The 27,721-nt window shown below is 43.1% G+C and overlaps 1 protein-coding gene across 2 annotated transcripts in view; it reads right to left on the reverse strand.

Annotated features, from left to right (window-relative positions):
- The window catches only part of znf385c (zinc finger protein 385C), a 175,593-nt gene that overhangs the window by 16,609 nt on the left and 131,263 nt on the right, over positions 1 to 27,721 (reverse strand). For both annotated transcript variants that reach the window (XM_034220315.1, XM_034220316.1), the window contains 2 exons: positions 5,709 to 5,851; positions 464 to 574 (listed from right to left, as the gene is read on the reverse strand). In XM_034220315.1, the coding sequence (XP_034076206.1) occupies positions 464 to 574; positions 5,709 to 5,851 (254 nt within the window). The remainder of the gene's footprint in view (positions 1 to 463; positions 575 to 5,708; positions 5,852 to 27,721) is intronic.

Consider the following 27,721-nt stretch of genomic DNA (forward strand, 5'->3'; position numbering starts at 1 on the left):
TGCAGATAAACGACAGCTCTCCCTGCTGTCTAATCCCTCACACCAAACAACAGACAGACACACACATACAAAATCACTGAAAGGGAAACTTAACAAACTGTTATATGCACATAAGTAGAAAAAACGAATGAAAAGAGTAACCTTAACTTTGACATCATTTGTAAAAAGTTTTTACTAGTAGTTTTTGTTTTGCGTTAAGACACAAATATATCCACATTTGGTTATTCACACAAACACTCAGCGTACACAAACACACTAACGGGGATGATAATGGCTAAGGTAATTAAAAGACCGCCATTCAAAAACAAAACAAAGAGATGATGTTCTCTGAGGCTAGACTACAGATCACTTTTATGTTGTATATCTCACAGCATGCCAGCTTTTCTCTCAGTCTTATCATGCCCACAACCTCTCTGTAATTCCCGTAAACACCGAGACATAAAGCCACTAAAACATTTCTTACCGTTGAGTTAAAGCGCAGGTGGCAAATGTTGCAGGAGATAATCTGTTTCTTCTTGAGGGGCTGAGGGACACCGAATGTGTGGTTGATCACTGCCTTCTGGACAGGGTCCATCTGAGAGACAGAGAGAAAAGATAGTAAACAACAGACGTTCTGGAAGACTTTATTTTCCCAAAAGAGAATTGCCTGTGCTGCAGAACTACTCAGAGGTGAGGTTGTTTCCAGGACAGTGCAGCATCTCATGCAAATACTTCCAGCAGCTACAATAGTTAGAGGTACGTTGTTTCAGCCCCTCAGAATAAGATAGGTTAACGTTAGATAAAACAAATGCATTTTAATTCAACAGTCCTGCAATAAATCCTACCGGTCACGGAGGTACACATGTTAATTTATTGTTAAAGCTAAGAGTGGATAAACCTGAATATTAATTCTGGAGACTCTAGTTTGTGGTACTGCCACAATCTTAAAACCTCCTGATTGCTACCAGAGGGCATTAAGAGAACATGCCACTCATATTGATTAACATATGTATAGCATTAGCATATTAATTGCACTAGTTTTTTTAACAATACCACAATTCCAAAACAATTTATGTTGTAGAAATATTTTCCTACTGCAGTGAGTTTAGATTGATTGCTTCAAATATTATGCTTAGCAATATCATTTAGCTTTACTCATAACACTGTAGGCTAATTAGCAATATTCAGTATATATGGTATCGGTGCTGTTGCTCGAAGGCTCAATGATTGCACCTTTGCCTGCTATATTAAATGTAGGAGTTAAATAAAAAAGTGAATTCACTTAAAAAGTTAATTTAGGCCTCGTAACTAATTCACCAGCACTTTCAATGGTATGACTTGCTTGAAGTGAAAATATCTGCACTTTCCTTGTTGTTCGGAGTTTGACTCTTTATGCTTTTTGAACTTTTTGTAAGTCGCTTCAGCGTCAGCCCAATGAAGTGTAATGTTATGAAATGTAATGACCTGAAAGTACGTCCCTGTACGCACTTATGAAGGTCTGGGAGACACTTTATTGTACACATGAGTACTTTTGTGTTATGAATTACAATCAAAGCACAAATATTTGGATTTCAGATATGGTTATTGGTGGCTTTTTTATCTTAATTTCCCTCATTGTAAAGACATAAGACATTCTGCTAGTGTACAATATTTTTTGCTGTATGTGACTGGTCACGGTGTTAGATAATGAGGATGTGTGCCAATTCATAATGCATTGCAAGCTTAAGCGATCACCATTGCCGCCCCCTGCTCTCACAGGGCGGAATATATTAATAGAACTCCCCCACCCTCTAACCACTACAAAGACCCTATAATTTAACAACCAGACCTAAAAAATGGGGCCGAGCCAAAACAGACCGCATGCTGTATATAGAGAGCTGGGGCTTTATGCAAGTGTCCAGGATAGAAATAGCAACAATTCTGAAAAAATGGCTCCATAAATGATTCTTGCTGACATCAAAATCTAAACGTTTTACTCCACCCAGCCCAAGAATGTCCATAAGTAGAAGAGTATTTAGATATCTGCTGGATGCCAATGATCTTTGCCGTCTTTAACAAGCCATTTGTAATAAGCTAGATGTACCTCTGCATTAAGGGTCTATACTATATTGTATACATGTGAGCCTTCTTTATAAAATGCAACTATACATCAGGACCATAAGCGGGAGCGTATCTATGATCCTTAGGTTATTTGATTCAAAATTGATTCCGGACAAATGTTCTCAGCAATATTGTTTTCTTAGGTCAAATGTTCAATTTACAGTATGTTTTCCTGGGTCAATAGTGTAAAATCACCCAATTACAACCTACTGATATTATACTCCTCAAAATGCCTTCACATTTGCAGGCAAGATTTGTATCATCCGTAGTGCATTTCAAACTTTCATATCCCTTCTTCCTTTTTAACTGTGAGGAACGCCTTACCAGTCGCTTAAGATGTTAGTTTCTATCAAGAGACCCACATGGATAAGTATGATCCTACGAATACAAATGTAGACATAATTCCCAGTGACTTAAAGAACTACGACTGGCCAGCCTCGTCATGGTATTTTCTCCTTCAGGTTTGTGATACTTACAGAGATAGTTGAGCGTGAAGACAACATTAAAGAAGTTGAACAAAGACTCTCTTTCAGTAACACACATCTAGCAAAGCCATTGCACTATAGATCTACAGACAGCGCTTTGAAAGAATGGATGTAAGGTAAACACAGAGATTCCACAGTGATACTCTTCTATTAAGTAACAAGATAAGACATGATAAAATTACATTTTAAGTTACTATAGATCAAACCTACGTGATAGGTATCCAAGGGGAACTCCTGTTAACCCTTATAGTATGGGTTTGTTCTTATCACAGCTGTATTCTCACTTTGTTAGGAGCCAGGCAACAGCTCATATTTTAAATGCAGTTAGAGTTCATTGTAATCTCAGCTATGTGTCTGTTCTGTCATGATATTGCAGCCCAAAGAGAAGATGGTTTTGGACCGACATAATTAGGGTTTAACCGTCTGTGTGTTGTCTGCAGACGAACAGCCTACTAAAAACAGTTACAGACGAGGCTACATCAGAAGGTCTGCATGCCATCATGACAGCTGATTTCACTGACGCACCCTTCATATAACAATCATCTTAGATTTCCCCCCAGAGTGGCCCAGTTCATTCCTCTGTTCGCATGGCAGAAGGATGGCAAGGGGAGCGCTGTTCTCACACACCAATCCCTGGAACCATACCGGTGGCACGGCAGAACGCCTCAGCTGCCCAGAGATCAGGGGGTGTTGTTGTATTGAACACTGCCTTACCTAACTTCTGATACAAAAGCCTGAACAGGATTAGATCCCTTCCTATCACACAAAGAGCTGTGGCTCGTCCATTGCAGCTGCCTCCTCTGCAAGAGTGGCGTCTGTTTACTATGGATTCCTCAAGAAGGCCAGGTGTGAGAGGGAATATAAACACACCTGACACTGAAACCACTATGCAGGAGGTATATCTCTCCCTCAGGGCTCTCTCTGCTTATGTTGCTTTATTTTGGCCTCTTCTACATGACTAAAAGCTACCTCTGGGAGCAACTGACTTTTCCCTTCCCTAGCCGAAGCCTGACCGCTGAAACCTAGCTCTCCCACTCCTGCTGCCCCCCGTGCACCTGAGCAGAGCAGGCTGCACACAGCTATTTGTTTTGGGAACTGAAGAATGTGCCCATTGTCTGTCCGCAGCCATCCTGAACCGACTGCTATAAATGAGTCTTTTGTCCCAGCCCTCCGTCCTCCCCCTCCATCCTGGTGCAGACAGGACTTATCCTGCGCCGGGCGGCTGAGACGTGATGGGGTTTCAGGATTGGTAGAGAGAAATAGGTAGAAAGAGAGAGGTGGGGGGGGGGGGGGGGGGGGGATAAGGGACAGCGAGGGACCAGAGGATATTTAGTTTTGAAGACAGGTGCATTCATCTTCCCCCCTGCACACGTCCGGGACAACGTGGGCCTTATCAGTGCTAAGAGAACCTGGGGCTCCCAGTTGAATGGACTTTGTGATTAATGCCACAGCTGCGCCGTCAGACAGTGTGTTATGGAGGCTAATCATCTCCTCCCGGGACTGAAGCGACACTGATTTGATATTACTCCCACAGTTATCACCATTTCTGCATTCTGGTTGTGGTTGATTTCCCGTCCTACTGCGAGTTGTATTCTCCTTAACAATGACTGAAGAACTCAATATCTTTGCAATTGATTGGATTTCCTGTGAAGTCGCTGTGCTGCACGCATTCATAATCTACTGCCTTTTTTTTCCTCAGTAAAGGTTTCTAATGCTTTTCCCTTTTATGTTAAAGAAGAAAGCATGTAGCCCCCCCAATGAGTTTATTTGACTACTTCTGAAATATATTTGCTGTGGAATGTCACACATTGTTTTTATCAGTCATCATAAAGGTTTGAACAGAGCTGCAAGGCAATACGTTGTATTGAGAATAGAAAAAGCAATTGAACCTTTGAAACATAATCATAACACTGACCAATACAAATACATGAGGGTGTTAGAAGGATTATTGTTTTCCATGCTGCTACTGCTGCAAGGCAAACTCCCTCCTCCATAGGGCAGTACAGGCGACCCCCCGACCTACAGCAGTGGGTGGCTGACCAAATGAATAAACTGCACTTTTCACATGGCACATCATCACACACATGAAGCACATGTTTGTCCCCCCCCCACCCCTTGCACATATCACCCACTGTCTGAACCAGCCAGCCAGATGTCTGTGTGGCCCTCTCTCCTCCTCTCTGCCTTTTTTCGCTTTGTTTGAAAAGGTGTAAAGCATATGCAGGAGAGAAAGCTCTAGCTTATGTTTCATTTACAGACTACAGAACTGGAGATGGTTTCACAGTGTGCGATGAGGGAGGTGAACACACACACATACCGTGAAACTATGGATATCAGAAGTGCCTACACACATACATACTCACACAAAACGACAATGGATATAGCGCTGGTAAGTAAAGGATCAAAGATACAGGCTTTTAATTCCAGGCACCGAGGGAAGGCAAGCCTCAGAGCCTCAGTGCTTGAGAACTGAACAGTTTGCTGCTGACATTCGAAGCAAAGTAATAAGGGTCTCATCTGTAGAGATGCTGATACTGAGGTGACAACTAGAATGCTGAGAGGTGAAACCCTGCTTGAATGAAGATTAGCACCCCGAACCTGAGGGATGGCCTCTGACAGGGGGAGAGTTTATGGGACACGTACTGGAGGCTAAGGTCTGGCAGTAAAGATAGTGAGTTGATGAATAAGGACATGATTTTATGGCCTGTCTGTCTTTATCCCTCTACCTGATCATGGGGTTGAACATTGAAACTGAATTTATGAAGTATGGGGCTCGCAACCCTGACACATAAAATTAAGGTAGTTCCTGCCCCAGCGTACAAAAAGATGTTTACATGTCGGTTGGGGTTAACATGTCTTTAATTCAAATACACTGATATTTGCAAGTGTGTGCAAGACGAGACAGGACCAAAGACATTTTGTTCTCAAGCTATAAAAAGCAAGTTACAAAACAGTGTAGACATAAAAAATGTCTTCTGTGAAATTAGCCAACTATTCACATGATATTTCTGGTGGATCTAATTGGGTAGTATATCATTTGCAGGTCGGCCTCTGCCAGCGACCTTTATTGTTTAAAAATCCTTGTAGATAAAAGTCATAGATCAATCAGTTCCACTTCATCTAACTGGGATCTATTGCACTTACCGTGTTGAAGTTAGGAAAGAGATTGAGGGGGGAGGATCCGTTGAGTCTGAAGGGCAGGAGATGTTTGAGGTCAAGCTGCGGCTGCAGAGGCCGTCCCGGGAGGGGCAGGGAGGCGAGGAGGGGGCTGCCCTGAGCCGACGTACCTGGACAACACAAAGAGGTTGATGCTAGAAGTTAAGAAAACAACTTAAAAAGTGAACATGTGGGACTTTTCTGCTCTAGAATGGGCAGAATTGCACCAATGACTTCCAAAAGGTGAGGTGCTCTCAGAGGGGGCCTGACTTTGATTTATTTGATACCAGAGGCAACATTACACCTTCAGCTGACACACAGCACACACATAGAACCACTCAAAAGTGTGTGTACAAGTGTGTTTGTACCCGGGACAATACAGCGTGTGTTTCGGTTTTCAAGTGGACAAAAGGAGGTGTACACGGGCAGTCCAGCTGGAGACTTAATACTCCCATCACCCAAGCTGAGCGGCCTGATCCCCCAAGGACAAGCCACCTGTCCTCATGTACATACACATCATTTAATTACTGATTTATTGGCTGAGGAAAGGTGCCTGTGCGAGGGAAAGATGGGAGATATCGGATTTCAAATGGACCAGGGATGAAGAGATTTCTAATTTTCCGCTTGGCTGCGTTTCAGTAGACCAGTGTGCTCACCGGTGCATAGGCACTTATCGCAGCACCAGGATCAATCATCGGTGTCAGCTTCAGGTCACCGTGGCCACACCAAAGTATGCCTATCATGTGAGCCCTACTGCAACACACACGCACACCCACATGCGCACACGTACACACATACAAAAAGCAATCACCAACAATAATACCAGCGGCTTAGAAAATACAAAAGATTGCCCAAAAGGAGCCTCTTCTCTGGGTGGGAATGGAGATGTGCAATTTCAGAGACAGATGGTGGGATTACAAAAAGGAAAGGTGAAGAGAGAGACAGTAAAAAGATGCTACAGTAATATATTCATAACTGTGCATCATGTATGGCACTGTTCTGTACTGTATTTGTTACATAGCAAGCATGTTGTTGAAGTACATTTACAACATCACTATGAGAAAAAAAACGTAATTCAACACTGAGTCGTAGAAATATAAAGCTGTACTACCCCTTTATCAATGCTATATAAAAACATAGTGTACAAACTCTGATGCTCACTACAGTAGAATGCATGTTTGATAAAAACGGCCAATTAAAAACTCAAGATAAACAGACGTTCAATTCATCAAGACTTCTCTGTTTAGTGTTGTTCACTGAGGAGTCATGCAAAAAAAGGTTTTTATCACACATGGAAGTTACCACAGGATGATTAATTGATGAGATTAATTTCAAACACAAAGGATTGCATTCTCCAGTCACTGCAAAATCCAGCACTTATGTAGCTAAAAACATAGAGGCAGGTCAAAAAAGGTGAGCACATCTTGAACTGAATCTTCTCTAGAACTACACCTGATCAAAAATACATCCCACCATTAAAAAGCTTAAATTATAAATCTGAAGAAAAAAAACATGCACCAATAACCCTATTGTTTGGTTCGTTACAAGGAGGACACTCCTACACTTCTCTTAGAAAGACTGCATGGACAGGATGAATTATAAAGCCATCCCATTGATCATTCCCCTAGATTACTCAAGTATGACTACAAAGCCATCAGAAACATCAATAGAAAATCCAATTTAGCTGTGTTCTTTCTTTGTTTGTTTCAGCATAATAGTAGTATTTGTTGTTCTCCTAGCACTTGTTTCAAGGAGATGATTCTGCTCTATGGCCTGTGCGAAGTACAGAACCGAATGGGAGATCTGTCAGTAGTCTGGCCCATGGTTTGCGCAGCTTGGCAGGATTGGCACTATGACGCGAGGTGTATGTTTTTGGTGTGTGGGGGGGGGCTGAAAGACGGAAGCTCTGAGCATATGTTCCTCAGTGCTGGGCGCAGGCCTGCCTTTGCCATGTGTGGGCTCTCCTCTGCTGTCTGTCTGACACCTCCAGAGATGCAGCAAAGCATGGGCGCAGCCAGCCTACAGACACGTGGGCAGCAGCCGGCAGGGGATCACTCACACACTCAACACACATTCACACAGAAGACGAGGCAAAGCTGAGTCTCCTCTTGGCAGGGCTATCAGAGAAAAAGCTGGGCTTGCAGGGAGGACAGTTATCAGCTGATAGTGCTTCCCCACCTCTCTGTGACTCCCTAGGCAGCTTATTAAATCAGGGTGTTTGCCTCTTTGGGTGATAACGCAGCCATGGAGGCGCAACCCGGATCCAGGCATGTACGACAACGAGCGCAGGACTGTGTGTGCTTCAAATGCATGTACGAGACACACACACACACACACACACACACACACACACACACACACACACACACACACACACACACACACACATACAAACACACACACACACACACACACACACACACACACACACACCCACACACACACACACACACACACACACACACACACACACACACACACACACACACAAACAGCCTACGCACCTCTGAAAACAAATAGCTCCCAGGGTAAGGGGGAAGTCAATATAAACACAGTCACATCAAATGAACGAACACACACATCCAGTAGGTGTATACTTTGAAGCAAAGTGTGGGTGTGTGTGTGTGTGTGTGTGCAACAAAATAGGATGGCTTATTTCTGCCTGCAGCCCATGGTAACCTCCTTCTATCACACTGCGTGATTTTCCAGTCATTTCATATTGTGTGTGTGTGTGTGTGTGTGTGTGTGTGTGTGTGTGTGTGTGTGTGTGTGTGTGTGTGTGTGTGTGTGTGTGTGTGTGTGTGTGTGTGTGTGTGTGTGTGTGTGCACATATGTTCATGTTTACATGCGTATGTGGTTATGTGCACATGGGCTCATTCTGTCCGGAGCCATGTCTGCTTGGAGGCTCAGGTTTATTTACGCCTCACTTGTGGTCCAGGGTCCAGACAAGTTGAGGCATGGCCTGAAATCAAATGTCCAGCCTCTTCCTCTCTCTCCCAGATGACTTTGCTTACGGATCTGACTCTCTCCGTCAGTCTCTCCCCAGGCAGACCTCCTCCTCCTCCAACCATCACAACAGCGCATTCCTCCCTCTCATGACTCATTGGGCTTAGTTACACAACAGCCGCCGTCACATCGCATCTACTCCGATTCCTGTATGTTTGTGTGGTGCATCTGAGCCATAAAATTAAAAATGTTGATTTTTTAATTATTTTCATCTTGCTCATCTGAGAAAACAATGGATTCCAACGTGAACAAGCACACTTACTGAGCCTTCCTCTACCGCGCTGACAGAATTATCTCAATTCAACCTTTTAGTCCTTCTGCTGTAATTCTCTTGTCATTACTCCGGTACTCTTTAGGTTTTTGACAAATTGCCTTTTCTCACATCTAAATACGACCACGCCGCCCCCTGTGCTGTGCGTATCCTTGCAAAGTGCTGCTTAGCGTCTCAGGCAGGAGAAATGCAGAGGGTCGGGGAGGAGAGAAAACTGTCTTTCTATTTGCGGCCCAGTGTAATTATGTGGGAATAGATGCTGGCACAGCAGGGTTTTACAGTTGGTTGAGTAGATCTCCACCTTCTTTTTCCTTCTGTCTGTTGTTGCCTCTCAAAAAAAATACCCACAATTTGGCTTTGAATTAAGTTGTTTGTAACAGGTGCCATTTTGAGACAGTGCTCTAAAAAGCCTGGCTCTGGTGTTTGCTTTAAACAGAAAAATATGGGAACAGTCATCCAAAAAAATATAAGAAACATGTCAACACCTTCTTTCAAAAGTTATTTTTCCAGTCCATAGACTATATGGACGACATGAAAACTCCAAAAAGTAAAGATAAAACATCTCAATCTCCCTTAGGGGCTGGCTGCAGTATAGATCTTAAATCACACCCGCCATGTTTGCAGATGGGACATGGGGCATCTAAAAAGTGCACATCAAATAATATTTTCGCAGGTGTGTTTTCTATCATTTTAGGTATTTCTTCTAACATTGTATGTTTACATTTTTCAGATAAGTGAGGTTGTAATAAATAAAGCTAGTTTAGGCTCATTGCTTGACTTGTGATCTGGCTAATGTATAGGCGGGACTTCAATAACGCCGCTTTAGCCACCAAAGAACTACAGCGCCGAGTCGACTCAAAATAACGTCCAAAAAAGTTGGAATCCCCCGATCTGGGATATTTTGGCTTCACTTTGGTATAAAGTGTCCTGCAGGTCACCCTTGAAAAAGAGATCTTTTGATCTCAAGGGGCTTTCACCTGGTTAAATAAAGGCTACAAACAAACAAGAAGAGACTGTAGACACGTTGGTTATCAATACACACATGGTCTAGACTCTAGACAGCAGAACTCTCTGTCTTAATTCCCAAGAGACAGAAAAAAACCAAGACCATGTACTGCTGCTAGTGATGTACCCTTGTGGATCCTCGAGGAGACAAATTACTTGTTCAATAATGTTTGTATACAATTTAAAAAGTTTGCTTGATGAGTAAAATAATTTACAAGACTTCTCATGCTGCCAAATCCTTCCACAACCCCAATAGAGAAGGGAATACCAGGAAAATAATGACTTATATTTTGCTTAAGGCCTAGCAGAAAAGAAAACATGATGAAATCCTTTGTGTAAGAATATTTTAAAAGAATACACCACAGATGGAGTTAGCTTGTCTTGGGTTTTGTGTTGTTTTTTTTCTTTTTTCGGAGCACTTCCTTTTGTTGATTTCTGCAGAATTGAAGGCTATTATGTATTGCCTGCCTGCTGAGAAACAGTTGGACTGTCAGACAGACCTTCGCCATTCAGCTTCTGATCTGATTATCCAGCTGCGATAATGAATATCTACACATCCTGAGTTGAATCTGTTGAATAGGGAAATTGCTGACCGGGGAAATGATGAGCACTTATTGCAGGCACTATATGAGCATAATAACTCTGCACCATGTGGATGATTGTTTTGTCAGTGGCCAAGTACATATAATAATCATTCTATTATTTTCATGATGTTTATCACCGTCCTTATATGCTTCTACCAAATGTGCATACACTTGAGTCCTGACCGTCTATGGTCCTGACACACACAATCGGAGTCATAACACGACGATGCTCATTGTGCATCTGCCACATTCTTGCCACAGTGTTTCACCATCCCCCAGCCCCCCCGCACATTTCCCAGCAGCCGCCGTCCTGCCTCTGATGGGACTGGATCTGACAGGGCAGGAAGAGCCTGCAACTACATGCCTCCATCTAAATATAGAACTGAAGTTGTTTCCTTACAATAACCCAACCAACAAGGGCCTTTTTTAAAATTAAAATAACCCCCAAAATGCTATGCATACAAATGGCTATATCACAAGCTCTGCACCTGGAAATGGTAAATTGGCATCGTAGTTTATTAGAGGCTCACAGCCATTCAAGGGCATTAAATGACATTGCACTGCCTCTTGAAGTCCAAATGTACTCCACCGAGAGACATAGTGAGCGAGACAAACAGGGGGAGAGGAAAGTGACTCTCAACAGCCAATTAGCTTCCGCTTGATCAGGAGTTGGTGTGAGGGCCAATGTGGGAACCATTATGGCATGGACGGAGAACATTAACCACCATCAGTTCTAATTAAAGACTGACACTTTTTATTTCTTTCCTTCCCCAGCCACTCCTCCCTAACTTCTATTATCCACTTTCTACTCTCCACTCCCCTTAAAATATGATCATTATCTGCAAACCTGATTTTAAGATAGCAGGTTACTGGGCTGATTAGATGAAACAGGGCTGAGATGATGAAAGGTCTTCAATTAGCCCGCAATTAAGACATTTTCATTGGTTCAGATGCATGAAACAGGCAATAATTATATGCTTCTCTTAAGCTGCAGATATGATCTCATCATGACGAATAAAGCGTTATTCTGAATGAGATGCAAATCCTGAAAGAGGGTATATAAATACATAATTTCAGCTGCTTTTCTAATCAAATTGACCGTTTTGGAGACTTTTATGTCTCCTATTAACAACTATTAACTATTAACAATTGCATGTTATTCAATTTTTTACAAAGAGCCCCATCATTTTACCCTCCTTCCTCTCCCGTTTCCTCTCCTAACTTTACAGCCTTTAAAGTTGTTTATTTGAATCATGTTTTGCTCTTCTTTCTGGGTCACTCGGCATGCCGTGCTGGCTGCAATGTGACTGTATTGTGTACTGGAGTGTGTGAGTTGTGTGCTGCACATGACAGTTTGTATTCTGGTGTGTGTGCAGCAGGCAGATACAGTTTATTCGGTAAATATGTGCAAGGAATATTTGAGCAGAAAAGAGCTCCAACTTTACCCTGTTTGATGTGTGAACAATCAAGTGTCGGCTTGTCATCTTACGTTTGTGTCCATGTGAGGGGGAGAAGAGCTGCATGATAAAAGGTTGGCTGAGATATTTCCAGCAGAGGAACTGGATCCAAGCTCTAATAAGGTTGTGAAGGGTGTTCTTATGAGGATTACATTTAATCTCAGCACTAATACTTTCTGTCTGCGACCCTATTTTAAGATAATCTTTAAAGAAAAAAATCTCATATGAAGTTCTGCCCTCCTTTCTCTTCCGTTTCCCTGTGTTGCAGGAGGTGCCAGATTGCTCCATGTGTCCTGATTATATGCAAGGCTAAGCACAGTTTGCCCTGCCACTGAAAATAGAGCACTCTCAGCAAGGGGGAAGACTTCTTAACTTTACTTCCACATGCAGTCTTAGAGGAATTATACAAAGTAAGACACTGGATCTGTCGAGTTAATCTCTCAGTCAACCCCAACATCTCACCTGTACTCAGCCGGGCGTCTGCTCTCCTGCTGGCTCGGGTAAATTAACATCATCATTTTAGTGCTTCATTAATCACAGAACACAAAATGAGAAGAAGCATACCGTGAGATAAGAAGATTTATGAGGATATTTAGCCTTCATGCAGCTCTATCACACTGTGGATGAAGGTATATGGTGTAATTTAAAGCTAATAAATAAAATATGACTGAAAATAAATAAGATCAATATTCAGCTGCTGCCTCACCAAAGAAAAATATAAACCTGTCAGTGTTACTGCCAATGACAAACCACAGTTAGGGTCCCTAATAAATTATGACAAGTTCTGTACAATGAGAGGTGAGGCCAACACGACCCTGTTAACAACACTGTATTTATTTGTTTCATTCTAGTATCATATTATGTTTAATCTCACCATTAATTGTTGCTTTTTTGACGTGAAAATATAAGAACAGTTTTATATAATCCTACACATTCACCATAGACTATACAGAAAGTTTTAGTATGTTTGGCTTTATAGTCATGGCAGTCGGACAGTGGTAACAGGACCTGGTGGAGAAGCTTCTTCTCATGTAGAGTGTCTGTAATGAGTTCTGTCAGGCAAGCAGCGAACAGCGGAGCTACTGAACCCAACCTGAGCAGAGGCAAGGCCCATCTGTCAAGCTGGGAGGATAAGCCTGGAGCCATCCAGAAACAAATTGCTCAGCTTCCCCACTGCGAAGCCCTGCGAGGCAGGCAAGCTACGGGCGGGCAACAGAGATGCGTTGGATTTCTGATTCTCTACACAGGAAAACGGAAGAGAAGTAGGGAAATATCAAACACATTAATCTATGCAGATGGTGCCGATGGCCAGCCATTGCTTTGCAGAAGCAGCAGCTGCACGCAAAACTCAATGATAAACGGCAAAAAAGAAAATCAGAAAATACATTTGTATTTGCTTACAAGCCTTAGGGTGAGCAGCTTTATTGAAATCACCCACACTTTTACTAATCTCCTTCCTTTGCTTTACAAAGATAATGGCAGCTGTCGGACCTTTCCCTCTAGGTACAAACAAACTTCTGAAATGTGCGGTTGAGAAGGTGGGAGATGATCAAAGCTAAAATAAAAGCAGTTTAAACATCTGGCGGAGAGAGGCGACATTGGCATCATCTCTGTTTTCATTTACCATAACTAGCATCTTGTCAAAAAAAACGAATATAAACTAATTCAAAGTAGTGCCTAGCCAACACATATAACAACGTAAAAAGGGCTGGGAATTGTACAGGATTGACAGGAACTCAGATGAGGTTCGTTTCCTCAGCAATTTGTGGAAGTGGCATTAAGTGCGACATCATTTTTTACATGAATAAATATCAGGCTGGTCAACCAAGCGTCACGCAGCCATCATGCCAACTGTGACAGGTCATTATAAATTGATTAGATATGGTAGGCGAGCAGGACTGGTTGGATCTTTGAGAGGGAGGGATGTGGCGTGCAAGAGGAATAAGACAAGACAGAGGTTGCTTTCTAATTTTAAACTCCTCAGCTGATGAGTTGAGAGCAGCAAGAGATGAAAACAGAGAGGCAGACATAAAGGTGGTTACGAGGCTGTGACGAATGGGAAATGAAATTGAAATTGTAGCTGCGCCGAACACAGTGGAACTATCCTCTCCTGAATTTCTCATCAGAGATGAACGGTGTACAACACACACACACACACACACACACACACACACACACACACACACACACACACACACACACACACACACACACACACACACACACACACACACACACACACACACGAGACAAGCTCTTCAAAATAAATTAATGATTCATTTACGCAGCTTCAAGTATTTTGAGATTCTTAGGTGTCGCAGGCGGGAACGGTCCTTTTATTTATATAAACGACACTAGCAAAATGCTTGCAGAGAGCATTGTACAGAACATTACTTGTGTATTATTACATTCATTGTTATGCAAAAGAGCTCCTGCTAAAGAAGTTGTATTAGCAGTAAGCCAGTCAATTGCTTTCCCCCAGCAGATCCTTTTTTTTTATCAAATGGCCTGCTGATCATATACCCATATCCCACCTGAATTAGTTTTTCTCATAACAACACTTTCCCACGTATTTTAAGTTCTTAGTTTTATCTTCATATAACACAGCTAATTTAAATGTCCCTTTCAGGCATGTGTCTCTGACCAATTAAAACTCTTAATGGAAATGTGTACTGGCTATAAAAAGGCAAAGCTTTCCTTTTCTTTTCAGGTCCTAGCTGTAGGGCCACGTTTCTTTCTCTTAACACAGAGCAGGGAAGTGGGAGAGAGCTTTTATAATATTTGAGGAACAGAAAATGCAGTTACATGAGAATTATGGGACGGGAATACGACTCTGGTAATAAAAGTCCTCCAGCTGTGAACTGTAGTAATGCATAAATTAGCTTACATTCTATAATGTAGATAGCACATCGAGAAAAAAACAAACACAGTAGCAATTCATAGATAATACAAAAATACAATTAAGTAGCTTACACAATATGAACAATGACTCATTTGTGTTGACTGAAAGCCATTTTACAGAAATGAATTAACCCTAAAGTGTCCGTGGTCAGGTTGAAAGGTTAGTTGAAGGACAAAGCCCATGTTAAAAACTAATTACACCTTGGTTGCTTGGTTGCAAAATGCCCCCACTCTCAATCAGCAGTGGCCTTGTGAAATAAATGAGCTAATCTTTCCCAACCTGTGCTGTAATTGTTTCAAATCAACCTCACGCCTCATCGTCACTGCCAGTATAATTGCTCAGGAGCGTGAAGATTAATCTACAGACGCACATCTGTGGGACTTCATTTACGGGTCGCAGTGCCATGCCTTGTGGATCCAGACTCATTTGGTTTTCAATCTTGTAAAGCATATGGAGCCAAACAAAGAGGGGGACATGGTGAGGAAAAGAAGGAAAATAACCAAACACTCACATGCACATGGTTACCAGCACCTATACAAAGTGTGCAATGAGGACAAACGCAGAAACCCATGTCTCTAAGCAGAAGGTGATGTATGTGAGTGCCGCTGTGAATAACTGTCATCAGCAAATGATTGGTCTGTTATCATGTCCACCTGTTAATGGAGGAGAAGAGTCAGGCTCAGACACAGTCAACACATTTTAACAAGAGGAAAAGTGTCATAGTTTTCAAATGCGGCTCAGAAATCAGCGATTGGAATTGTGAGCCACTTTCAGGCTGAGAGAGGACGGGCTGACAAGCTCTCTGAAGAGAAACAGCTGCAAGCTGCAAATTAGAAAGCCTTTGAGAAGCTGCTCTGTCCTTTGTTGTCTTCTTCCTCCTCTCCTCAAAGTGCTGGCATGCAGATGTCTCCTCTCATTCCTCATGTGTAATTACAAAGATGGGAGAGTGGCATAAAGGGATGATTCTACATGAGGTATTGTACTGTAGGCGGCACACCCGGGCAGCCTGCGTGCCTTTAAATGGGAGATCTTCACCATAGAACATCATTTAAAGACGGACTACTTCCTCATCCCTTTCAACAAGTTAACACACCAGACACAATATGGTTAAAAAACAAACAATGCGACCACCCATTGTACTTCAGCAGTAGGGTCCTCCTGCTCTGTCCGGTGCAGAGGAGAGACAAGGAGCTGAGCAGATAAGGATTCTTATCAGAGAGTGTGCAGGTGTTTGGAGAAGTGAGGCCATAACAGGATTCCTGAGTTACTATTGGCCAGCAGGATTTCACTCAATGTGAAGAGAGTAAGAAAAGAAGCGCAGAGGGATGGATGTGTGTGTGTGTGTGTGTGTGTGTGTGTGTGTGTGTGTGTGTGTGTGTGTGTGTGTGTGTGTGTGTGTGTGTGTGTTTGGTGTGATGGGTGAGTTGTTGGCCAGGGTGTTATAATTGTGAATCCCCTCAGGGTCCCGCAGTACAGAGCGTCTTAGACACCTGCTGGTGTGGTGATAAGAAACGAAAAGCAATCACTCCAGTTACCCGGCAGCCCCAACTGGCGTCTTGCTGCCTCTCAACCTGCTACTTGGGCATTTCTCTCAAATATAACCGGCTTTCTGTTATAGGTCAGCTCCACAGTGGGCTTTTGCCTAGGGAGAAGAGAGTAGGAAACAAGAGAGGAGATACTGAAGGCAAAGAGAGAAGCTTTTTTTATTCAGAGTTAGGCCTATAGTGCATTTTCTTTTTACTGTATCTGCACCTTTCTCCTGCAAACCTAACAATGCAAAGCAGGAAGTGTGGCAGAAGTTCCTTGTTGCACTACAGGCTGCCGTTTCAAACCAACTTTATCACCCATAGAGGTCAAGGACTTGCAGTCTGGCTCCGAGTGGGTCCTCAGACTCTCTACAGAGCGTTTCTCATTAGCGTGATTCCAGCAGAGGATTATAATGCGAATCCTTGAGATAAATCTTTGCTCGTCACAGAGAGACCATCAGCTGTTGCAGTCAGCCAGCGAAGACTCCTGAATTATTCATTTCCTGTTTACAGCAGGCGACAGGTGCGCGACCTCTGTGATGAGTGCCCAGGGTGTCTGGAAGAAGTGGTGACAAGGGAAGGGAAGGAGGGGGGGGGGGGGGGAGGACGCCTCGGAGGGACAGCACTGGAGACGTGGCGGAGGAGAGGGTGGGGGGGGGATTCAGAGGAAACTGCCAATTTGTTAGACTCAGGTGCTTGGTACGGTTTGGGTCTGCTTTTGCTTTTCATCCTTATAATTGTAATTATGTGGCAGGGCATGCAGCTTCAGCAGACTTTTATGTACGGCTCCATGGAAGGTGTTTTGAAAGGAGAGTAGGATTGCCAATTTTAGGGGGGGGGGGGGAAGCAAGTAAATGACTGTTCCCCCTAAAAGCGAGAGTAACACCCAGGGTGGCAGTGGGGGTCGGGGAGGTCTGCCAAGCTTGAGCTGCACATCAGCCGAGTGGCATTTACTGTAACCTTTCCCCTGGCTTTTAATAACTGCAGCAGAAGCAGCAGAAACGCGGATCACTGCGATTCACTGGGGAGGGCTGGGGCCTCCAACTCCTCGTGACCACACAATGCCCATATACACCTAGGGAGTAACATGGAGTCCACAATGACTCAGTTTCAGCTCTTTGAGAACTGTATTACAAGTATAAGTATTTATTTTGAGGGGTTTGTCACGTAAGAAAAGAAGAGGAAAACTGCTGAGAACAGGGTGTGTTGGACAGACAAAGAGGGTAAGGGCTGGAAATAAGCAGATGTTGTCAAAAAACACAGTCTACCCGTCTGGTTTGCTTAGTTTAACACCAAAGAAATACCAAACTGAATCACACGGAATTCAATCTGGTTCACTCAGCCTGAACAATAGTCTCTGACACCTGATAGCTCAAGAGTAAGCCTCCCATTTATTCTCATATATTGATGTGGACATCGGCATGAACACACACACAAGAATGCATGCAAACAGAAGCTCATACTCTCTGTGATGCATGGGGTTCACCTTCAGGCAGCTGGGAAGAGAGACTCACATTTCTCCCCCTTTGGCCAACTCCTGCTTCAGACAAAATCACAAAGGGCTGGATGATATAGTGAGCTGTCCCCTCTGGTTGCAAAGAGGGAATGGAAGCACGTCTCCGAGACAGCAGCTACAAATGGCCGATCTCTGCAACTGCCTTTTATTTCTCTCTCCGCTGTGCATCCACGCAGACCTTGGCAGATCTCAAATACAGATTAGTCTCGATTGAAAGTCGCTGAAGTGTCCTCAAGCGTCAAAGCATTGCTACTTATCGCTGGAAAGCACAGTGGAGACGATCCAATGAAAAGACAATAAGCTATGAGGTCATTTGGGATGGACAAACACCCACGAAGCGGGCAGGACTGTAAAGAGCCCACAGACGAGACCATCATGACGTGAAGTCTTGATTTGAAAGACTCAGTCTGCCTGCTTTGGCTGCTGCTGTTGGAACTGCATGAATCTCATGTTCCCACCACTTGTAACAACAGGAGAATCACAGTTTTGGCATCTGAAAGACACTCAAACTCAACAAATATCATCTGTAACAAGGTGTTAAGGCACTCACCTTCACTTATTTTCACTTCACTGAGCATCACTGCCTAAACACTTGCCAGGGGTCACTGGATGCAGCAGGCTGATAAGGATCTTTAACATCATGCAGGACTTTAGTTAAATCAACTTATTTTACTGGTGAAGTTATTTTTTCAGTTTTGAACAGTTCCAGCAAATCTCAGTGACCTTTACCTTTGTCACTGTCCTCCAAAACCCTGAGGTTATCTGATAAGCTGCTGCTTCCAATTAATAAATGTGTGAGACATAAAGGAGCTGTGCGTTTTCTGTGGCCTGGCCCAGGCTGTGAGCTGCCTCCCTTAATCAGATCACTGTTGCACATTGAGGTCTGTTACAGTGTGGCTTTGGTTACAATACACATACCATTAATCACAACTTTTCATATGGCTAGAATTGTATTAATCTTTGAATACATTTCTATTTTAAATAGGCCCTTTAGTGCTTTTTGTGGTTTTCCCTTTCCTGTAGTGTGTTATATATGTTTTTGTGTATGTAAATTGTCTGCAAAGGCTAAAACCCCAAAGTTCCCTGCAGAGGGAGTACGTCTCCCACACACTCGCCCCTGCCTGAAACGCCTCCATTGGACAAAGTGACATCACCATGTAACACGTATATTGGCTAACACTCCAAAACACTATACGTGATATGCTAAGGGTTTGGACATCTTCAAATGGTTGACCTATCAACAATCAGAGCAGACTGGGCTCTGGTTTCAGACGGAGGGGGAAAAGAGGGGCTGCAGCACAGGAAGTATGAGAAAAATAAAGAGCTTTTTTAACAGTAAAGCATTTACGCTGTCATAGTAAGTGCACAATATACAAATATGAACCTGAAAGTGAGCATAATAGGGCCGCTTTAAAGTAGATTTTAAGGAAACAAATGCATGATTAAATGTGAGATATGTCATTCAGCTGAGTGTGCGGTACAAGATCTTTCCAAACAGTTACATCAGTCCTTACATCGTGGAGATCAATCCTATATTTATAAAGGTAGCATCTAAGGGAGTCCTCCCTATAAAGTTGATGACATAACTCTGGTGTAACTAGAGCTTTGTTGACCCTTGGCTAACATGCTGTAACCTCGTCTGACTGATAGTCGACTCGGCTAACCCACTCAAGCCAGTCTGCGTCTGTCTGCTAAGACAAAGAGGATTTAGAGTTAATCTGGACTAAACAACAGCAGGAGAGCATGCTCTCTATAGACAACACTCCAGGGAAAAAGACTAATCAAGACATCATGAACATCAAACGGGGAACAATTACCTCTAATAAAATCAATTCGGCTGATTGACTGAGAGAAAGGGAGAGCAAACGAGAGCCAACATTTATTTGATTGGATTTAATTACTCTTGATTGTTTTGTGTAGGATCAAGCGAAAAAAAAGAAACACAGACTAAATTAGAGTTAAAAGAGGACTCTGACCTGAGTTAGTCCTTTGCAAATTGCTCACACTTTCTTGGAAGTATACTTAATAGTGTGGTTTGGACCAATCTGTCTTGTTGATATGTTTAAGTGCACAAACATAACAAATAAATCAGTGAAATGTTTCACCCAAACATAAGGCAATACAGATAGTTTTGCACTAGACTTAAATTAAGCTACTCATTTAGCTCCACTATGTAGACTGGCCTTGTCAAATGACTTTGAGTACCAAAAATGCACAAAGGCGGCTGATGAGCTGACAAAAAGGTTTGATTATACAGAACAAACGCTGTATTTGATTGCAGTAATGAGCAAATGGCTTTAGCAGGTGGAAGTGTAGCCGTGGAAGTGTACAATTCGCAATCCCTCCTCATTAGTAAGCAAATAAATTAAATCACCTCTTTTTGGTGCGGCTTGATAAATCCCTTCAAAGTGGTGTGTGCTTCAACTCCAGCAAGCAGCTTTAATAGATGCAGAGCTGCTAATGCATCATTCTCATTGACTCTGCACTCGCTACTCCGCGGAGATCAGCCGGTACACAATCGTTGGCCTCAGGCAAACAAACCCAGGTCAATGAGGTTGGGGCTCCGCGGGGAGCAGTGAGGTGTATTTTTCTTGCTGTGGCTCCAATAGCTTTACACATTTTATTCATATGTCCCTAGAGAGAACAGACCACAGCGTGCTGATGCTTCAGGGGAGGGCAGGAGCTCTTAACAGGCAGGGCCATGTTGCAAATATGCATATCTGAGGAGACAAGCTGTGTCTTACTGAGGATAGAAAAGGGCAGCGGCAGATCCTCTGGCCCTGAACTACTACACATAGAGATGTTCACCCAGATCAGGAAAAAGAAGCAGAACAACGTTGCTACTACTTGCTGAAACCCCCATAACCTAATCTCCATGACACAGCAGGATACGTCCCCTGGGACTGAAGCGCAAGAAAGACGGAAGCATGAAGACAATGAGAAAAAAGACACTTATGGAGCGATTTCATTGCATTGCACAGCTCTGCAGGACTCGAGTCATTTAAGTTACCAGGTCCTTTTATGTATTACGTTTTTTAATGCAGATTGTACCTCCTTATTGTAGGCGGGATTACTATTTTATCACAAGACACTAAGCCAAACAGGAACACCTGTACATCACCAATGTTACAGCATCCTTTTGCAAGCTGCCATTTTTAAAAACTGGGTCAAGTAAATAAAAGGATTGCGTTTGCTAATGAAAGTAGCTTGACTTATACATTTTGTCATTATGTGCATCATTAGTAATGATTGGTAATCAGCAGTGTGCAGGGTTTTAAACTTTGGCTAGTTTGTTTGGAACCAGGTGCTGAAAATGACTTCTCTACCAGGTAGTATTCCTAACTTTTTCTGATGGAAAGCCAAAAGGGACAGTTAAGTTGAGCCATGTAGAGAATGACAATTAATATGAGAAATGAGAGGGTCGGGAACAGACTGTTGCCTTTAGTCTGATTCTGAACACTTAAACACGTCTTCAATTTTATTAGCTTTTCTTTTTAATGACTGATTTTAAATGCCATTTTCTTAATCTCTTTCATTTTTTGTAAAGCACTTTGAATTGCCTTGTGTTGAAAAGTGCTATATAAATAAACTTGCCTTGCCTTGCCTTGCCATCAATGACGCCGCGACATGTGACGCATCAAAGACCGATCAATGTATTTGTTTACTAAGAGCGGGACAGAACGCAGCATTTGGCAAAGGATTAGACCGAGAGAAACACAGACAAAACGTATCTCTCCATGCCTGCTAACAAATCCCCAATCCATTGGTTAGACAGCGTCTTCTTTAACGCGCGCACGCACGCACGCACGCACGCACACACACACACACACACACAGTGGCACAGTGATGATTAGCTTGTCCCACTTAATCACTTCCTATTAGAGACACCTGCAAGGTAGCAGCAGCCTCGTGTGATTATGTGTAATCATAGAAATGTCACATTTGAATGATAAGCAGCATGGGAAGACGGCTTCAAGCACACCATAGAATCATCAGCTATTCTCATGCATAAAACTATTCATATTCTAAAAAATATATATACAAAATAAATTCAGACACGTATAATCTCATACATATTTTGCATATGCTGTGCAGGCGTTTGAATACACACATGCACCCACACTGGGCATTTGGGAGTGGGGGGGGGGGGGCTATCTTCTTTGGATAAAAGACATTTCTTATCAGCTTCCTCATAGAGGAGCTGGGAATGAAGGCATTTACTCAAATGAAAGAGGCAGCTTTTGGCGATAAGCCGAGAGAGACGGAGCTCAACTAAGCTTTCAGATTGGCCTGGGCCTACAGAGGGAACAGAGGAGGGTGTGAAAAAAAACAGAGGAAAGACGGATGAATGGATGAATGGATGAAAGATGGGTAGAAAGTTGATGATGTGATGGGAGGATGGTGCTGTGTTGCGCTTGCAGACAGATGTGTGCCTGCAGAGGAGGAGTGCGTGGCTTTTGTCTGCCATGGAAGTGCTTACCTAAAGCGTATTTAGAGGATGTGGGTGTAAAAGCTATTCTGTTGACCCCGGGTATTTAGTCTCTGCTGGCGTGCACGTGTGCGTCCGTGCCTTCTGTCTATCCCTGTGCTCGTATCTGGCCCTGTCTGCACAGCGAGCTGGCACATCTTCTCCGCTGCGCCGGGCTGTGGGCCGCGCTACAATAACCCACTTCAAAGAGACCCATTGTCACACACTAATGTGGCAAACGGCAGCTAGCGCCACAGAAATCAGCACGCAGTGAGACTGGATATTCCCTGGGAGGAAGGGTGGCGTGGGAGGGGGAGAGAGAGAGAATGAGAGAAAGAGCTTTTTTTCGCAAACACACTGCTGTGCCAACATTAATCATGTAGACTCTCATAAAATCATTAGAGCTGATCATTCCCAGTCAGGCTCTCTCCACCGCGGCTCAGTACAGAAGAGAATGCCAATTTCTGTAGGAAATGTAAGCCAACACACAGAAACATTTGTATTGCAAAATATCAACACGGAGAAAAAGTGAGGCGTTTGCATTGAACAGCAGGTGACTTGGGATGTATTTATGTACAAAAGCTTGTACATATTCGATGTGTTCCATATATAATTATGTTTTTCGCGCGCAAAAACACCCACACCTATACTGTATGTGTGTACTTGCATCTGCCTTTTAAAGACTCATTTATGTATATTCATATTCTGTTTGTGAGGACTCGTTGCACTCCCATTACACAACAAACCAGTGATTGCATTTAAATGTGCGTCTGCGTGAACAAAAATGCTTGCTAACATTTCTGTATTTGTGGCTTTTAATTTGATTTATGTGTATCATAAATGTACTAAGTGTGTTCTGCTAGCCACAAGCTCTGACAATTTGTACATGTCACTGTATGTGTCTGTCTGTCTGTCTGTCTGTCTGTCTGTCTGTCTGTCTGTCTGTGTGTGTGTGTGTGTGTGTGTGTGTGTGTGTGTGTGTGTGTGTGTGTGTGTGTGTGTGTGTGTGTGTGTGTGTGTGTGTGTGTGTGTGTGCAGAAAATGCTTACTATTTACATTGGAGATTGAATCGTGTGTGCAAAGAAACTGCAAACCATGTATTTTGGTGATTGCATTTTGTGAATTGATTTATGTTTATTCCTTTGGTGTTAAGGCACAGCAATTCAGAGCTGAGGTCTAATTTTTTTAAGTGTGTTCACACAAAAAAAGAAGCTATAATTTATGAATTGGGATTAATTGTTTTCGAATAATTATACATTTCGTACAACCCTTACGTTTCCTGGGATTTTTGTAATATGTTTAATCTAATCAAATATAATATTTAACAGAAATTACTTTTTTTAATGCTGTTTACAGTACAACTCATCATCAAACATTTAACAGAAACATGAAACAACTAGATTTAGTTGTTTTTAGATGTATTCTGTTTATTGAAATGGCTGTTAATCAATTCAAGAGATATAAGACAGAGAGAGCGTCTAATGTTTGCTTTTGTTATTCTCTGGAGGCATTTTGTGATTTTCCATACAAGTTATATTTGTGTGCATCCAGTGCAACGTTCGTACATTAATTCCCAGCCACTGTAATTAATCCGGCGAGCGGTGAGCTGTTAAAAAGATGCCGTGCAGTACAGGAGGAGGTCAGCATCCTGACGGGTAACAAAGAGCTGGAGCAGATACAGCCATTAGAGCTGGATCACAGAGTCTTCTGTTTACACTTACCACCATTTACACACTAGCTGCACTCTATTGTGAGCATTAGACCCCGGAGTATTGCAGATCGGTGGACAGGGCACCATGTTCTGATTGCTGGAGCTGACTGTAAAATCGATGGCCTTTGTTACTCTCTCAGCTACTGATGATCCTCCACCTGCTTGGAGAGCTCGGGTGGTTATAAAGACAGTCTGGTTTGATGACTTACAAATACACTTGAGATGAGGACGGAGAATACGGGAGAGCATGATAGGGAGATATCATTTTCAAGTTGTATTCCCTTTATGTTTCAATCCTCTCTACTTGCACCTGTCTCAGTTTCTACTCTAGCTCTATTCGTTTGTCTGCTTTCTTTTTCTTCATGCTTCTTCTCATCCTTAAGTCTCTTAACAGCCTTTAACTCTTCTCTCGCTCATTCAAGTCAAGGTCAGAGGATGTGGCCCACCTCAGTTAAAAGCTGCCCTAACTGGTAAAGACCGATTCATTTGCAAGTGCAGAACAACACACACACACAAACATGCTGCAGTGGGAGATGATGTGCCGCTGCTTCCCCTTCAAGGTCTTCCATCTTTAGCCCCTGCACCCAGGGATGAGAGGCTAAGTGTTGAGGTTCCGGTGCCGAGAGCAGCGCGGGACCATTTCTCATGTTGTCAAAGCCCCCGCTGGGCCTCCCATATGCCGGCAGCTCTCAGCACCCAGAAGCCATCACTTCAGCAGGCGGGCCAATCAAACCCTCGCTGTCACTTCAATAAAATGACTTGGACTGTCACTCACACAGGGGCATTTTCCCCACAGGGGGGCTTCCCCTGAGGCCAGGAAGGTGCATATATGAACTGTGCATACAAACGCTGCATGTGAAAAGCAAATGTAGTTTATGTTACAATACAAATCACATACTTACATATTAATAGCAATACAAGGAGTATACAAGTGTCTCTATGCAAATAAAGAAACATATCTCATGAATAACTATTGGGGTCAGGGAAAACCAGCACAGAATTGGTCATGTTTCAGTAACTTCATTGACTTGTGACCTCTGCTCTGTGCTGACCCCTGACCTGCCTGAAAGGCGCATACAGACCCATGAGGACAGGTCTAATTATTGTCACTTCAACGGTCCACCCACTCTCTAAATCTTCCATACAATTCACACACAAAATCCACCCTGAACACTCAAACAAATGTACAGACAAATGTGCATTTCCCTTTAATGTATGATGTTATACTCCTGCATATATCTAGTAGAGGTTCTGTCAGAGACAGTGGAGTTTGGTGAAGATAATGTCCACCAACTTATTCAGAGACAACTCCCAGACAGAACATACAACATAAACATAAAATGTCTGTGTTGGTGTGAGTCCATGTTTTAGAATCAGCTCAAGGCCTTTGCACTCTTGTTATATTGCTCGACCCAAGCAAATTTGATGCAGCAGAACCAGAGATATATATCTTTTTATTCCAGGCTCGTCAAAACTTGCTGCCTAAATTCCCGCAAAAATACGAGTATGAACAAGGCTACACAGATTTTCTTTGTGCACCTCCCTCAGGAGCCACAACAGTCTTCATATTACTTCTCTGTCATGAGCACCAGTACTCCCCGAGACATGTAAACAGACTTTAGAATGTAACATTTGGTGTGCTCCTTTAACATAATGCAATGATACAGAAAGAAATCCATCAGAATTTAGTCAGGTATTCTTATTTTTCCACTTAGCCCCAAAGGAAGAGAGCATTATGAGTAGAAGTTGTGACTCCAATAGCAGAGCGAGACGACTCCTGAAAAGCACTAAACATCAGACATTGATGACACACAACACTGTGAGAGCATCCTTGAATAGAAACCTCCTTTAAAACTCTCATCACCTCCTTGACTGAGCGCTACAGGGAAAGATAAAACAAGATCAAGAAAAGTGTCTAGCAAGACTAAAACAAAGAAGAAGAAAACAAATAGTTTAGGAGGGATAATAACACACCCCACATTTCCTGTTTCCTGGAATAAATAACTGACTGGCACATTAAAGTGAAAAAAGCCACACACATTCATCGACTACTGCATAAAAGTGGTATAGAACTTTACATCAGTGGGACGAGGTATAAAATGCAGTCAGATGAGAACCAATACATATGAAATAATATATTATACACTTAGTGGTAGTAGTAGCATTCTTCTCGTTCTCACAGGAGTCTTTACTCAGATGACGCAGACTAATAGGCGCAGAGGTAATGAAAAATAAAAAAGTCAGTTTGACTACATATTTGTCATTTTAGGTGAGGTGTTTGTTGAGCTAATAGAGCAGTGGGTTATTTGTCTCTGCTGCTGTGTGTGAGAGAGAGAGAGAGAGAGAGAGGGTAGAAATGGGCTGAGCGGGAGCTGGAGAGCTGCCACCTCCATCCCTCTGGCCCATGAGGGATGAACAAAGAGACGGGAGGCTCAGGAGATCCATCCATCATCATGTCTCATTGCCTCACACACTTTGCTTTTGCATGCAAGTGCACAGACACACAAACACACACACACAGTCAGCTCAGATGGAAGCCCACTGCTGCTTAAACCGAACACTAAAGCAAACACTTGAGGAAGCCCATGTTTGTCTGAGAGGCTGACGGTGCAGATGTGGAGTTGGTGGGAAGTGGACCCTCAGTCCAACCTTTTAATTAACCCCCCCATTCACTCCCCTTCCCCCTGCACAACCACTTCAAACAGACGTGCGTTCGCTGCCCACTGCTTGGGAACCCCTGAAGCCTCAACACATAAAAGCTGAAACCAATGGCAAGTGGAAATTTCAAGGTCGATCACTGACTGCTGGGTTACATACAGTATGCTATAATTATGCTCGTCTACTACAAAAAACACACTGCTTTTATCTTCTTATTGTCCATCAATCTTTCACAGCCCTGATTTAAGGATGTGGCCAGACCCCACTCTAGTCACAGCCTGTAACCCTAACCTCATGTAATTAGCCCTGATCAAGCTTGGGGCCCTGTTTAGCGCCGATTAGCCCCGCTTCCCATGCATTGCCAACGCCCCCACCTTAGATCCTGCAGATAAAAAAAGAGTGGAAGAGGAAGAATGTCACCCACTCCCAGAGGGACAGGCCTATAATCAGCCCTCCCACAGCCCCACAGCCTGTCTCCCGCCTGGGGGCCCGGCAGGGGGTCATGAGCGGATGGGTGAAGTCAGACAAGGTTGAGCCCCCACCACCAGCCCTTTTTCATCCTCAAGTCAATACTGAATAGGAACAGAGCCCTGCCCCTTTTCACAACAACACACTGAATAATAATGGCCGTCGTCAAATAATGACAGTTATTATCTAGTACTGTGAAGAAGCCGATGCAGCCGCAGAGCTCCCCTGTGACCCACCAAGCGGCTTTTAAGAGGACATAATGGCCAAGCTGGAATCATCAGAAGGCAAAGGCCAGAGCAGTTAGAGCTCCAATTGACAGGAGAGCTGCACTTTTATGAGCTGACGAAAAGGCAGAAAGAGCACAAACATGATGAACCTGAATGTTGAAGGCTGCATCCATCGGATTTGGAAGTGGCGTTGTTGGAAGTA

Source organism: Gymnodraco acuticeps, unplaced genomic scaffold, assembly GCF_902827175.1.
Source record: "Gymnodraco acuticeps unplaced genomic scaffold, fGymAcu1.1, whole genome shotgun sequence".
NCBI lineage: Eukaryota > Metazoa > Chordata > Actinopteri > Perciformes > Bathydraconidae > Gymnodraco > Gymnodraco acuticeps.